The 12,809-nt window shown below is 31.9% G+C and overlaps 1 protein-coding gene across 3 annotated transcripts in view; it reads right to left on the bottom strand.

The window, feature by feature from the left end:
- Positions 1-12,288, bottom strand: part of LOC148272059 (uncharacterized) — a 31,620-nt gene extending 19,332 nt beyond the window's left edge. Inside the window, exons 1-2 of one of the 3 annotated variants that reach the window (XM_088240584.1) lie at positions 11,830-12,288; positions 9,249-10,648 (exon numbers count right to left, since the gene is read on the bottom strand). In XM_088240584.1, coding sequence (XP_088096710.1) covers positions 9,249-10,519 — 1,271 coding nt within the window. In that variant the 5' untranslated portion in view covers positions 10,520-10,648; positions 11,830-12,288. Of the gene's footprint in view, positions 1-9,248; positions 10,649-11,829 lie in introns of those variants that run through there. The other 2 variants (XM_088240585.1, XM_088240586.1) reach the window with 2 other exon arrangements.
- Positions 12,289-12,809: the final 521 nt, after the last annotated feature.

Raw genomic sequence — 12,809 nt, 5'->3', positions numbered from 1 at the left:
ATTATAGGTCAGTCTTTTTAAAAAAACTTATTTAATATAACAGTTAATTTGAGAGGAAGTGAAATAATTTAAGAAAATTTCGAACAAAACAAAATTATTTATACCATTTATGTTTGATGCATTACTAAGTGAAACTGATAAAATTTTCCTAATCAATCGAGGCATTTAATTGTACTAAGCAACATTACGTGTTAACCCGGTGAGTACGAGAAGGATCTAGCGTTGAAAGTATTGTTAAATCTAACAAATTGATGAAAAACCCAGTATCTGGATCATCATGTTACACAAATGGAATAATATTCTCATTCGCAAAAAATAGACCAGAATAAATCACGTATTCCGTCAATCAAATCGGAATATACAAAAAGGAAATTTTCATGAATGTCAACCCTGAAAATCAAAGCCATTTGAAAATGTAATCATAAATAGAAAATATATTCAGAATGAATTAAATATAAGGATTTGAACTAGAAACTACGAGTTTTTGAAATATTATGTAGACATACGACTTACTTACGACTTAAGTCACATGACTTACTCACCCTTACAAACGATTTTCACTTGTTTTACTCATTCTCAGCCATTTTCACATTTTCCTGGTGAACTAATACAGACATTGATTTTTATTTTTAGGTTATGTTGAGGCCACCAATAAAAGTTTATCGTCAACACATAATTCAATGTCTCGGATAAATTATCACTATCAATGCTGTGAAGAATGCAGCACTCTATGTTTAAAATCGTAAAATAATAAGACCGTCATCATCTCAATTTCCCTTTGTTACTCCAATCGCAACGAATTGAGATAATTTTTACATTTACGTAGAAGGTAAGGCCATCAGTATTCCCTTTAGACTAGTTAGCTAGTCCAGAAACGATGAAATATTGCAATGTACAGCCACCTTTATAATAAATATTTATTTTCACCATCCACTGTCAAGTCCAAAACAACAGTTCAGGCTTCTGGTTCTATATACGGTTTTGATTGAAGACAATTGTTTGGTAATTGTTGTCACGACTAGGAATGACACCATTTGGTTGCTTAGCTCATATCATATTTTATACTAAATTTTAAAGCGAAAAAAAATTAGATATCAATTAAACATTTTACACATTATTTTTTTTTACACATTTTTTTTTGCACCACAACAGGCCAGGAGGCCTAATTAAAGTGGTGAATTACATCACAGAACACCCAGGCTTGAGAAAAATCACATTTGATTTTTGGTGTTCTCTCCGGGAATCGAACCCGGAACCTTCCGTGTGGGAGTTAAGCATCTTGACCACTACACCACGGAGGCCGCAATTATGATTCTATATCACAAACGGAATGGCACTTTTCGTCCTTCCGGACACACGAAACAGAGAATATTTCTACAATGTTTAATTATGTTCAAATGCTTGCAGACTGGCTGGATTTCCTTCCTAGGGAGTTATTCATATTAATTTAATCTTATTGCAACAGAGAGAGAAAACACTTTTAAGAAGGGAATATGGAAGTCTAGGCATTAACAGGTGTTATGACCTGTCATTGGCTGGTTCAAGTAGCCACTTTACACACTGTGTAACATTCACCATTCTGCCCATGTTTGAACATCCACATTTCCTCAACTCTTCCATCTGTTGACTTTTGTGAAGTTTTGAAGGTTTCAACTCCTTTACTTCACAAAAGTAAACAAATGGAGGAGTTGTGGAAATGTGGATGTTCAAACATGGGCAGAATGGTGAATGTTACACAGTGCGTATGGTGGTCACTTTAACCAGCCAGTGACAGGTCATAAGCCCTGTAAATGCCTAGACTTCCATATTCCCTTCTCAAAAATGTTTTCCCTCTCTGTTGCAATAAGTTGAAATAAAATATTTCTCTTTATTTTCCATATTCAAGCAGAATACAGAATACAATTCCGTGTTTAAGAAATGGTTTTATTGAATAAATGGCTACCTCAGGTAAGAATCACGAAAAACAAAATCAGCTGGAGGTTAGTTTGCTTCGTGGTTACTGGTTAGCGCTTTTGCTTGACATATCTATAGACTGATCATTTTACTTATATGTGATTAAAAATTATCACTTAAAGACTGCAAATGAAGTACCAATGCAGTGCTTTATGCACCATTAGATCACGATAACAGATTATTAATGATTATAAACTTCAAAGACGGTTCAATCAATGCAGAAAGAAATTTTGTACGTCATGTGATGCAAAAAAAATGAATAATGTACACATATGTAGATAGGTGGTAAGTTAAATAATGTTTTTGCAACTCCATACAACAACGATGAAGAAATAACTACTGTATACATTATATATATATATATATATATAAAAGAAAAGGAAAAAAATATCGGAATACTAAGAATCCATAAAAACTGAATAAAAATGACATAATTTAACTTAGCTTTTACTTCCTTAAAAAATCACAAAAGTTTTAGTTGCAAAAATAAATACGTGGTACTATGGTACTAATATGGAAAATCGAAAAGTTAGTGCTTCAAATATTTATTTTATTGAAATTATTTCATTTCACAGAATTTCGCATAAGAAATGTAAAAATCTTTTTGATGAAAAGGAAGAAAAATGATTATCATATATTTTAAAGCAGCTACAATTTTTAGGACATCAAATTCAAATTAGTTTTTCTTTATTCAAAATACATCATTAAAATACTTTATGCCGGATTCGTCGAATGAATAACATTTATCTCGAAATGGAAGTTGCTGGGTCATTATTTTATTTTATTTTTTACCTTCAATGCTGTTTATACTACCTTTTTATTTATGTTATAGCAAATATCAGTATTTACGGGTTATTTGTATAAAATAATTGGTTCTGTTTATGGCTCCAATAATGCAAAACGATACGAATGTTGAACTATTTTAGTTTAATTTACCATCAAAACAATTTATTTTTCAACCGCATTTAATATTAAATCATTGGGAATTGTGTTAATTTTTTTCCAAATAAATGGAATTAAATATTGAAAATTGTGTTTTTACACTGAAATATTTAACAGATCCTAAACTGGCACCTAAAGTGATCAAGAGACGATGAGTAATATTTTTATTAAGTATTGTGGAGTAATCTACCCACTAATGTCAGAGACGCTCGTTCTTTATTAGCATTGAAATCGCGTATGAAATGTTACCTGAATATTTGAGTTTTTCCTTTTTCCTCCCTCTTTCCTTCCCTCTACCCCTCGTCTTTTCATCGTATAGTAACGATATTAAGTAAAAAAAATCTTAAAAATATATGTGTCCATCAATGTTTCGTTTCATACAAGGGATTTTATAAAATTGTTTAGAAAAGTAGAAAGGAATTGCTTTAAGGCATTTAAGGTCCAACCTTATGCATATGTATGTAAACTGTTTATGTATACAAAGAGTTTAAATAAATAAATAATTGTGTGAAGTTAGTGTTTTATTTTGTAATATTATAATTTTGATTTTATATTCTAATTTTATTTATTTAAAACTTCAAGTACTAAGAAAAAGTACTTGGGCTGACTTTTAGCTAAAAGTAATATATTTTAGCCAACCAGAAAACAGACTGGTCAAAATAAGAGACTGGTCAAAATTTTGTACAAAAATACCATAAATGTTTATCAAAAGATACATACGTATGATAAAATAAAAAAATTAAAAAAACCTAATGTGTTGAAAGTAACAGCTGTTTTTTAATTGGGAGGTAAGGCTGGTACATATTAACATTAATGTTAATATTTTTTAAGTACATTTTGTTAAGCTAGGGTTTCCTAGGACAGCGGTGCCCGTATTTTAACGGCCGTAGTGAACGGTGATGCGGTGGATAACCGTCGTAACGGTGACTAGAGAGTGGTTTCCTACGAAAACGGTGTTATCAACACCATTTAACACCGTTTCCTTAGAAAACCACTCTCTAGTCGACGTTACGACGGCATTACGAGTTATTCACCGCATCACCGTTCACTACGGCCGTTAAGATACGGGCACCGCTGTCCTAGGAAACCCTAGCTTTAGACGTATTAAATGATGAGGAATGTGGGATCAGCTAATGAGTTTGGAAAGAGAGAGAAAGAGGAACTAAGGAAAGAAAAGGGGATAAAAAAATATCTTTGAGAAAAAAAAAAGCAGTGAAAACTCAAGGAGTTCAGGATTTTGGGGATATATAATACTGTTTTCATTTATTCCATTAAATTATAATACTTATATTATTTAAAGCTAAAACAAATTTACTAAAATATTTCTGAATTTATACAGTTTATTTACTTTTATTTATTTATTTCACATGAAACTTTACATTTTTTCTTTTCTATATAAACACATCACTAGACATAACCCGTGTCGAGGAATTAATTTAAATTATTTTTAATTTACGCTCTTGTACATATCAAATAAAAATAATTTAATAAATTACACTGTACGGATATAAACATAAAATATAAATAGCAGACATGCAACAATAATTCCAAGTTCAAACGGACTACAGTTTTGGTGTGGTGACCATCTGAAGGTAGTTAAAGTTAAAAGGCAGACCTCCATTAGAGGTAATTTAAAACCGCTGTATGGTCAAAATCGGGTCTTATAACACATTTAATGTTGTTCGGGACAGATAATCGATAACAATTATTATAAAATATTTCGTTTCCTAACACGAAAAAGTACTATAGATACTTTGTTACCAACTTGATTTCATTAGTCATTAGGAATTGTAACTAATATATGTCAATAAATGAAAAGATTTTAACAAATTAATGTGCGGTCTGACTTTTATTCATACAAGCGTATACCCGTGTTTTTTTCCTGAATTATGGCACTAGAGAGATTTTTTTTTTACATCTACGGATATTCATCATTGGCGTGTGTTGTTACGACCATCTCAAAACCCTAAATGGGCCAAGCTTTTTCTGGGGTCCTCGGATGTACGGTATACAAATATTATACTTCACTAGGGCCCAAAAAACTCTTTTTTTTCGCTACAAAATGAATGACCAGAATCTCATACGAACATCGAATGTTAAGGATCTGGGCGTTAGATTTGTGAGCACTCTGACATTTCATGATCACATAGAGACAATCAGTGATAATGCATTAAATATGTTAGGATTTGTTTCTGCGTACTGCCAGGGTTTTCGAAAATACCCGCGTACTGAGAACTCTTTACAACTCCTCGGTGCGAAGCAGACTAGAGAGTGGCTCGATGATTTGGGGGCTACATGAACTGAAGTACTCTCTTATGATAGAGAAATCAAAAAGAAGTTTTTGAGATATCTCTACATGAGAGAGTGCAGGTATTATCCTTGGCTCTACCCGACCGAATTTCTCCAGGGTATGCTTGGCTACAGCAGTTTAGAGACTAGAAGGAATGTGTATTTGACTACACATTTTTATCGATTGTTGCGCGGTATGATCGATAATTCTGAAATTATGATGAGCATTGGTTTGTATGTTCCTGATAATTACCTAAGACAGCGTCAGCATAGATTGTTTCATATTCCAATATTCAGGACCAACCTGCTTATAGTTTTGCCTGTTGGAAGGGCTACCGCTATGCTAAATAACATCGCTCTGGATATTGATCTGTTCCATGTATTCGAAGGGGTTTTCCGGAGCAGGATTCTTCTACTACTTTGACATGAGTCTCTTTCGTGTATTTTTTTTTCTTTTTTATAATATTTACGTATTGAATATATTTTTGTAATGTATATGTTATATTTTAAATAAATGAATTGAATTGAATATATGAGATCGAGAATACGAGACCACGATTATGTTGATTTTAGTTAGGTATGATCAATCCTATGTGCAGGTTTCTTTTTCGCACAGTAGGTATTCGGGGAGAATTTTTGTCATAAAAAAAAAATAAACTTTAGTTTCCTAAAATAAAAATGATTTTAAAAGATAGCTTGAACACGAAAGCTTAATGTCTACGTTAAGGTACGTGAACAAAAGATTTATTTTAAATAATCATGAATTTTGATTAAAAACGTTATGCTACACATAATTTAAAGACTGAGGTATGAGTCACAAGAGGCTTTTAGAAGTAGCTTAATTGTTATGAGATAACGCGGTTCTAACAAGCACAAGCATGACTATTCTCCAGGCATCTTAAACCAAGCTTTAAGTAGGTACTTAACAACGTAATACATCTTATAATCATACCAGATCCGGTAGATATTCGAGAAGTGAGTGGTGGAGCTTTAAGTCAATTACTTACGTTTAGGAGTGAGAAATCTTGTACTTTGTAAAAATACAATACTTTGAAAAAATCAAATACTGCCTACATAACGCCGGTATTATACCTTTACTCCTCTACGGATGATAATTTATTGAGACTTTAAACATCAAATCAAGTTTTGGAAGAATTTTATGAGGAACGTAAAAAAAGACAGCGAACGCTGCAACTTCTGACGATAACTATCATCAAGCGAAGGCGTTACGCTTGGTTGAGGTATATTACAGTGAATGCTCTCTAAGAGCCTTAACCACGCATATATTCATGGGAAGTGTGAATCTAACTCAGAAGGATGCACAAAAGCTGGCAGTTGAAAGAACGCTTAGAGACTTTTTGTAGCGGACATATGACGAATGATAATAGATGTATTTATAAACACAGAATTTTTCAATATTTAGAAGTATTCCTCTATTCGTTCTAGTAATAAGCGTGTTTGCCTACCTAAAGAAGAAATATGCATTTGTAAATTTTATGTATTTTTACACTGCCTTTTTTAATATTTTCAAGATTGGTGTTTAAGAGAGTAAATACACTTAATTTAACTTTTGTGAAACAAAATTTCTCATTACACGATTCGATTGCCATGCCAATACAGTGCACTACGTCCCTTTAATTGAGAATAACGGAACAGTGAGTAGCACAAAAGAATGTTAAAGGTTTTTGTTAAGACTAAGTAATTACGTGCGGACTCAAGGGAACTTAATTTAATTTTTAACGCGAGTAATTGACGATGTTACTACTCTAAGTTTGACAAACTTCAAACTTAGCTCTTACTTTAAAACACATTCGTGTAGTTTAGTGAAACTCTCTAGAGAAATTAAAACAATGGCATTGACCTCAGTAAATGACTATTGCAACTGTACATCTTTATTGTGAATACAAAACACAGACTAAGCTGTCAGTTACCGACGTAACAACGTGAACTTTGAAGAAACATAAAATTTATATTTTGATTTACTTAATTCAGTTTAGCGCAATGCCGATTATTATATCTTTACAGGAAATAACATAAAACGTTTTGCAGGGCTTACCACCAGTCATTGGCTGATTTTATTTGTTGAATCTCGTACTCTGTAACGTTGATCGCACTACTTATTTAAAATATCTGTTTTTTGCCTATTAAAAACATCATATAAACAACATATAGACACAGTGTGTAGGGATTTATTAAACATCCGACGACAGAACATAAGAATTACTGCACGGATTGTTACATTCTTTTGCCAAAATCATTCTTCATATAAATTGATTTCTTAATTGTTGAAATAGTAAAATCTAAATTGTAAATAAATATAAAATATTTTTTAAGGAATTGTTTGAATAAACCAAAAAAAAATACGTGTGAGAATTTCATTTTTGTGTTAACATCAAAGAGAATTACGTAATTGTGAAATTTAGTAGAGTGAAATGGAATTCCAAATTCTTGTATATTCTGTGTTAGGAACCTGCTAAATATAATATTCAAAGGGTACCTTTGTTTTCGAACAACATAAGGTAGATAGGTTTATATATTTTTATATTAAAATGTTATGAACTAAATGTTTCTTCTTAAATAAATTCAAAACTTAAGCGACTGGACTAAAACCAAACTTCAAGTACTTTACAAACATTGTGTGAAATCAAATTAATGTACGAAAAGATCAAATATTTTTATTAAATCATGGATGACAAAAAGAAGGTAGAATAAAAAAGTCGGCAGTGTTTTGATATTGCTAGATTTGAGTATATATTTTTTTATTTTATAAAAATATATATTAGCGTTCTTTTAATTTATCCAAAAATTTCGATTTTGGTGGACAATTTAAACGAGTGGTAAATAACTCCCTATCAGAAAATGTAAATCAATTTGGGGTAGAGTGGGGTCCGAGCCTCGGACCTCTGATCTGTGAGTCCGCAACACTAGCCACGGGAACACAACCCGATTCAAATATCTTTACTCGTTTAAAAACTTAATTAACTATTGAGTTGATATCAATTATTGTATTCAGTAAAAATTAGACATGAACATTTACATGATTTTTTTGGTGTTTTGGATTACATAAATTGTTAGGGTATGCGGTGAAAGGGAGTTTTGATAAATAGGTATTTAAGCATTGTTTTTCTGTCACTGTCTTGCAGATGTATCCCCGATATTGTGCGAAATAGAGAATTTCAATAAATGCTTCGCTGTCACATTTTTCGCATCTCAAAACGGAACCGATTTTGTTAATTTTTTTCAATAGAGTATCAAAATAAAATTTTCTGTATCAACACGTTGTGCGTTTTTCAAAAATAGTTATCATATTTGCATACCGTGCGCCCGAAGATAGCAGATTAAACTGTTAATTTCTACCGGTAATTAGATGATTTTAGTTTCCATTGCAAACAATTTATAAAAAAAAAACAAACCACAATCCAGGGAGAAAATGCGGGAATACGTTTGTGAAAAAAAAAGTCAAATCATGTTTCCTCTTAAGATAAAATATTATTGAGTATACTTACGAAATTTGACCTCATAATGCCTACGGTTTTTTTAAAAATTGTTAAATCTTATTTAATATTATTTTAGCATTACCGAAAATCCAGAAAACAGATATAAATTAGTATAAATTATAAGAAATTTAAGGATATAATCCAATTGGTATCTATAAAAAACGAACGTTGTTTGTAAACATTCAAATATAAACTTTTTTTATCTAGGAAAAAAGTAATATCCTCCCATTTTTTTTAGTAAACGCATTCTCGTCAAATGCAGCCCTGGTGTCCATGAATACAAAAATTACGCTACTAACTTTTTTCTACTGATCAGATCGAAGATTTTAAAAGCTATAAACATGCCTATAACAAAGCTCACCATTTTGCAAAAAAATCCGCGTAAATCGGTCCAGTTGTTACTTAGTATATCAAGGACACACATTCAAACATTGCCTAATTATTTAATTGCATTTATAAATGTCTATAGTATATCAATAGAATAAAGTCACATATACAAGGAAAAATAAAATGCTTGAAGCCATAGATATTTTAACTTTAGTAGTATGTAAAAGACTTGGTACTTACTCTAAAAATCGATGATCAAAGAAGACTTCCGACGCCTCGGAATCACTTCTCGGTAGTATCAGCTTAGGAAGCACCATTCCTCTCTGTCTTCTGCCTTTAATGCTCATCGCGGGTTGTGAGAAGTTGAGTAAATCGGGAGTTGTATGAGGACTATGCGGACTAAGAATCATAAGCTTTCTAGAACTATCTTGTGAACTTCCCATCCCGAAAAATGGTCCCCCCGAAGGAGGAAGACTTAAGTGCTGGGGTGTCAATCTTCTCTCTAATCCAGCGAACAAACCTCTCCTTCTTTCAGCCGTTATCCGTCCTTCTTCAACATTAAGTGAACCACCCATTTCTTCTCCTGATAAAGTTCGTCTTTTAAGTCTCATATCACGATCGTAGCTATCGAAGCTTTTGTTCTCAGTACCAGACGTCAATACTTTACGTACGTCCCTTTCACTCGATGTCAAAAACGAGCCTCTATGAGAGTGTAAGGTTTTCTCTGAATTTACGCTCAATTGATTGGATGAATTTTCTTTAACTATTCTTAGACTTTCCATAGATTTTGCGGTTTCTACGCGGCCAGCTGTGAGGTACTGCCCCGAGGGGGAAGTAGTTTTTTGACCGAATAATTTTATTTCCGGCTCATACTCTTCTTGACTCGAACTTGAGGTACCACTCCGAGAAAACAGCCCCAATTTAGCAGAAAAACGATTATCGGAAAATCTTGAAGAAGAAACTCGACTGTCAGATTCTTTGTAAAAAGTAGATTGCTGTTTTCCTCCAGCTAAACCCTCATAAAAAACTTTAGTTATTTTTCTGCCATTCGCATCGGTTTCAGAAAGAGTTTCTGCGGATTCTTCTGATTCATTTGACGCTTGATGAGTTATGATTTGACAAGTGGGTATGATTTTGGATATTTCGTCATCATTTTGACTCGTAGCTCTAGATACAGATTTAGATGATTCCCTTGATACATTTTCAGATACAGAAGATTTTTGGGATCTTTGACTAGTAAGAGATGAAAAATTTAATCGTGATTTAAGCAAATCAGCTTCAATTGCTTCTCGAGTTTCATTTCCCTCACTGATAAGAGATTGGAGAGATCGTTTCATAGACGAAAAACTTGTTGAGCTTTTTTGGGTTGAGCTACTAGTAAAGGACGTAACATGAGCTTGCACCTTTGTTGATCGTTGCTTTATCACATTGTGTGATGTGAGATTTCCTTCCACTACTTGAGAATCATCTTTTTCCTCCATTTTAAAACTACGGGTTGGTTTGGCTTCCATAACTTATTAATAAAACTTAAAGTGAAATCACCACCTTATTCATCTTTAATTTTTAACATTTTTGTTAAATTTTGAACTGATAAATTATTGATTGCTTAAAAGTTGATAGTTTATGATAATAGTATCTTCCTGAAATAGATAATAAAACACAATTTTAGATCACGAACGATTCTACCACGTTTTATCACACTGAAAGCCAAAACATTATTGCGAGTGCACATAATTTACACGGCGGTATGGTACTTTTTTAAGTTGGTTAATTTTATTGATTTTTTTTGTCAATGATTCAATGAAAAGTTGCAATCATCTTTAATTAAAAGCGTTAAACAGAGCATTGAGGAAGTAAATTATAAATAGTAGGAAAAGAAGAGAAAACACATCCAACCCACAATTTTTAACATAACAAAGAAATCCGTTGAAAGACATATTTTATTAAAAATCTTACGTGTTTTGGTATTTTACCTTCCATATTCCGATTTCATTCATACTTCAAGCTCTTAGTGTATTGTGTACTTGTCTTTTTTAACGATCAATCCATTTGATGTATTACAAAAATTCTTTCATAATGTGTATTTTTAAACTCGTATGTTCAAAACGGATTAGATTGTTATGTTTGATTTATACAGGTAATTTTTATTGGAAAAAGTTTAAGTTTAATTATGATGTTGAATATGAAAAAAAAAACATGCAAATGAAATTCAATCAAAATAAGTACGGTAAACAATAAATTTCAAGTTTATGTGTTTAATAGACATTTAAAATAACATAATGTTTGAAAAAAAATGTTATCAAACCAATCATGCATCAGAAATTTTTTTTTGAAAGAAACACAAGTGAAGTACGTAACAGCTACTTTTTTGGAGAAGTCAGTTCGTCGTTTTTATGCAACCGACTTGCTTATTAAAAAAACTGACAAATATCTACATATTTATGCAACAATAAGTTAAATTGACTTTTCCATTCGATTTTGGCTTTAGGATCTGAAAAAATCATTTGATCGTTCGAAATCTTCAAAATAACAGTATTTTAGCATTCAAACTAATCGATCAATATAAAATGTGGTCTTGGTTCATTTAAAAAAGTCTTCAAATATCATACATCAATTATATCAATACTTTCAAGCAACGCAATATTTGACGAAAATGCACGCCATTAAAATGTAAAGTAAAAAATAAAAAGAGTACTGTAACAACGGAAATAAAAATGTTATTTCTAAAAATTAATATAATATGTACATAATGGGTTAGTATTAAGTTAGACTGAATTTTCTTATTGGGTACGTTTATGCATGAAATAAAATGGCAATTTACTGTCTAAACGTCTTTATTCGAGAGATCTAGTCTGGTTACTCCTCCGACTTGTCCTGAAGAGCGAGGGTCTGACCAAGGTCATTAGAGGCCTGTGTGAGAGCTTGGACTTGCTCCGCATTGAGCCCTGAAGCCTTAACCTGGACGTTGGCACTCTTGCTCGACTCTTTCGACTCGCTGGACTGTTCTTTACGGACTGTTGAAGAATTACCAAACTCGTCAACGTGCGTTTCCTCTTCCCACTCTTCCTCGTAGCTACTCTGAAAGGTTTGCTTAAACTCTTGACGAGCTTCAATACTTATTTTCTTCTGTTCTGTTTGAGTTTGCATCACTGAGTCCATCGTCTTCTGGACCAGCTCAGTAGAGGAAGAGATATTGTCAGACATTTTGAATCTGCGTTTTAATATCTTTTAAGGCTATGTGTCTTATTATCTAAAAGGTTTAAAATAACAATATAATAAATTAATACGAGTAACGATCATGTTAATAACAATATGTTAAATGAAGAAATAGGTGGGTAAAATGTTTGCGTATGTTTTGAGTGGATGTGTGTTCAGTTGCATATCGTAATAACATACAAATAACAAACTGTTTTTATAAAATGTAGTTTCGATTACGTAGTTTCTAAACAAAATGCGTGTGTATATATATATATATATATATGTGTAGACTATAAACGTAAGGTAATAATGAAGCTGTACATATCATATACGTATAAATATAACATATCAATTACGTTATTATTATATGTTTCATTCATACATTCTTACTAAAACAGAAATAAATTGACAACACGAATAAGTAATTTAACCAATAATAATACAAAACGTATTCAAAATATTATTAAAAGTATCACTTTAGAGCATTTGGAAAAAAATACGTCAGTACTGTTTATAAGTTACTCTATTATTTATTTTTTCAAATCGTTTGTTTCAACATTTATTCAAGAATAAACGATATCTAAAAACCCAAAAAATGTTAAA

This window comes from Micrasema longulum, unplaced genomic scaffold (assembly GCF_059751315.1).
Source record: "Micrasema longulum isolate JH-2025_06_02 unplaced genomic scaffold, ASM5975131v1 h1tg002510l, whole genome shotgun sequence".
In the NCBI taxonomy this organism is placed as follows: domain Eukaryota; kingdom Metazoa; phylum Arthropoda; class Insecta; order Trichoptera; family Brachycentridae; genus Micrasema; species Micrasema longulum.
Note: the sequence above shows the minus strand (reverse complement) of the source record. Positions and strands in the feature narration are given on the sequence as shown.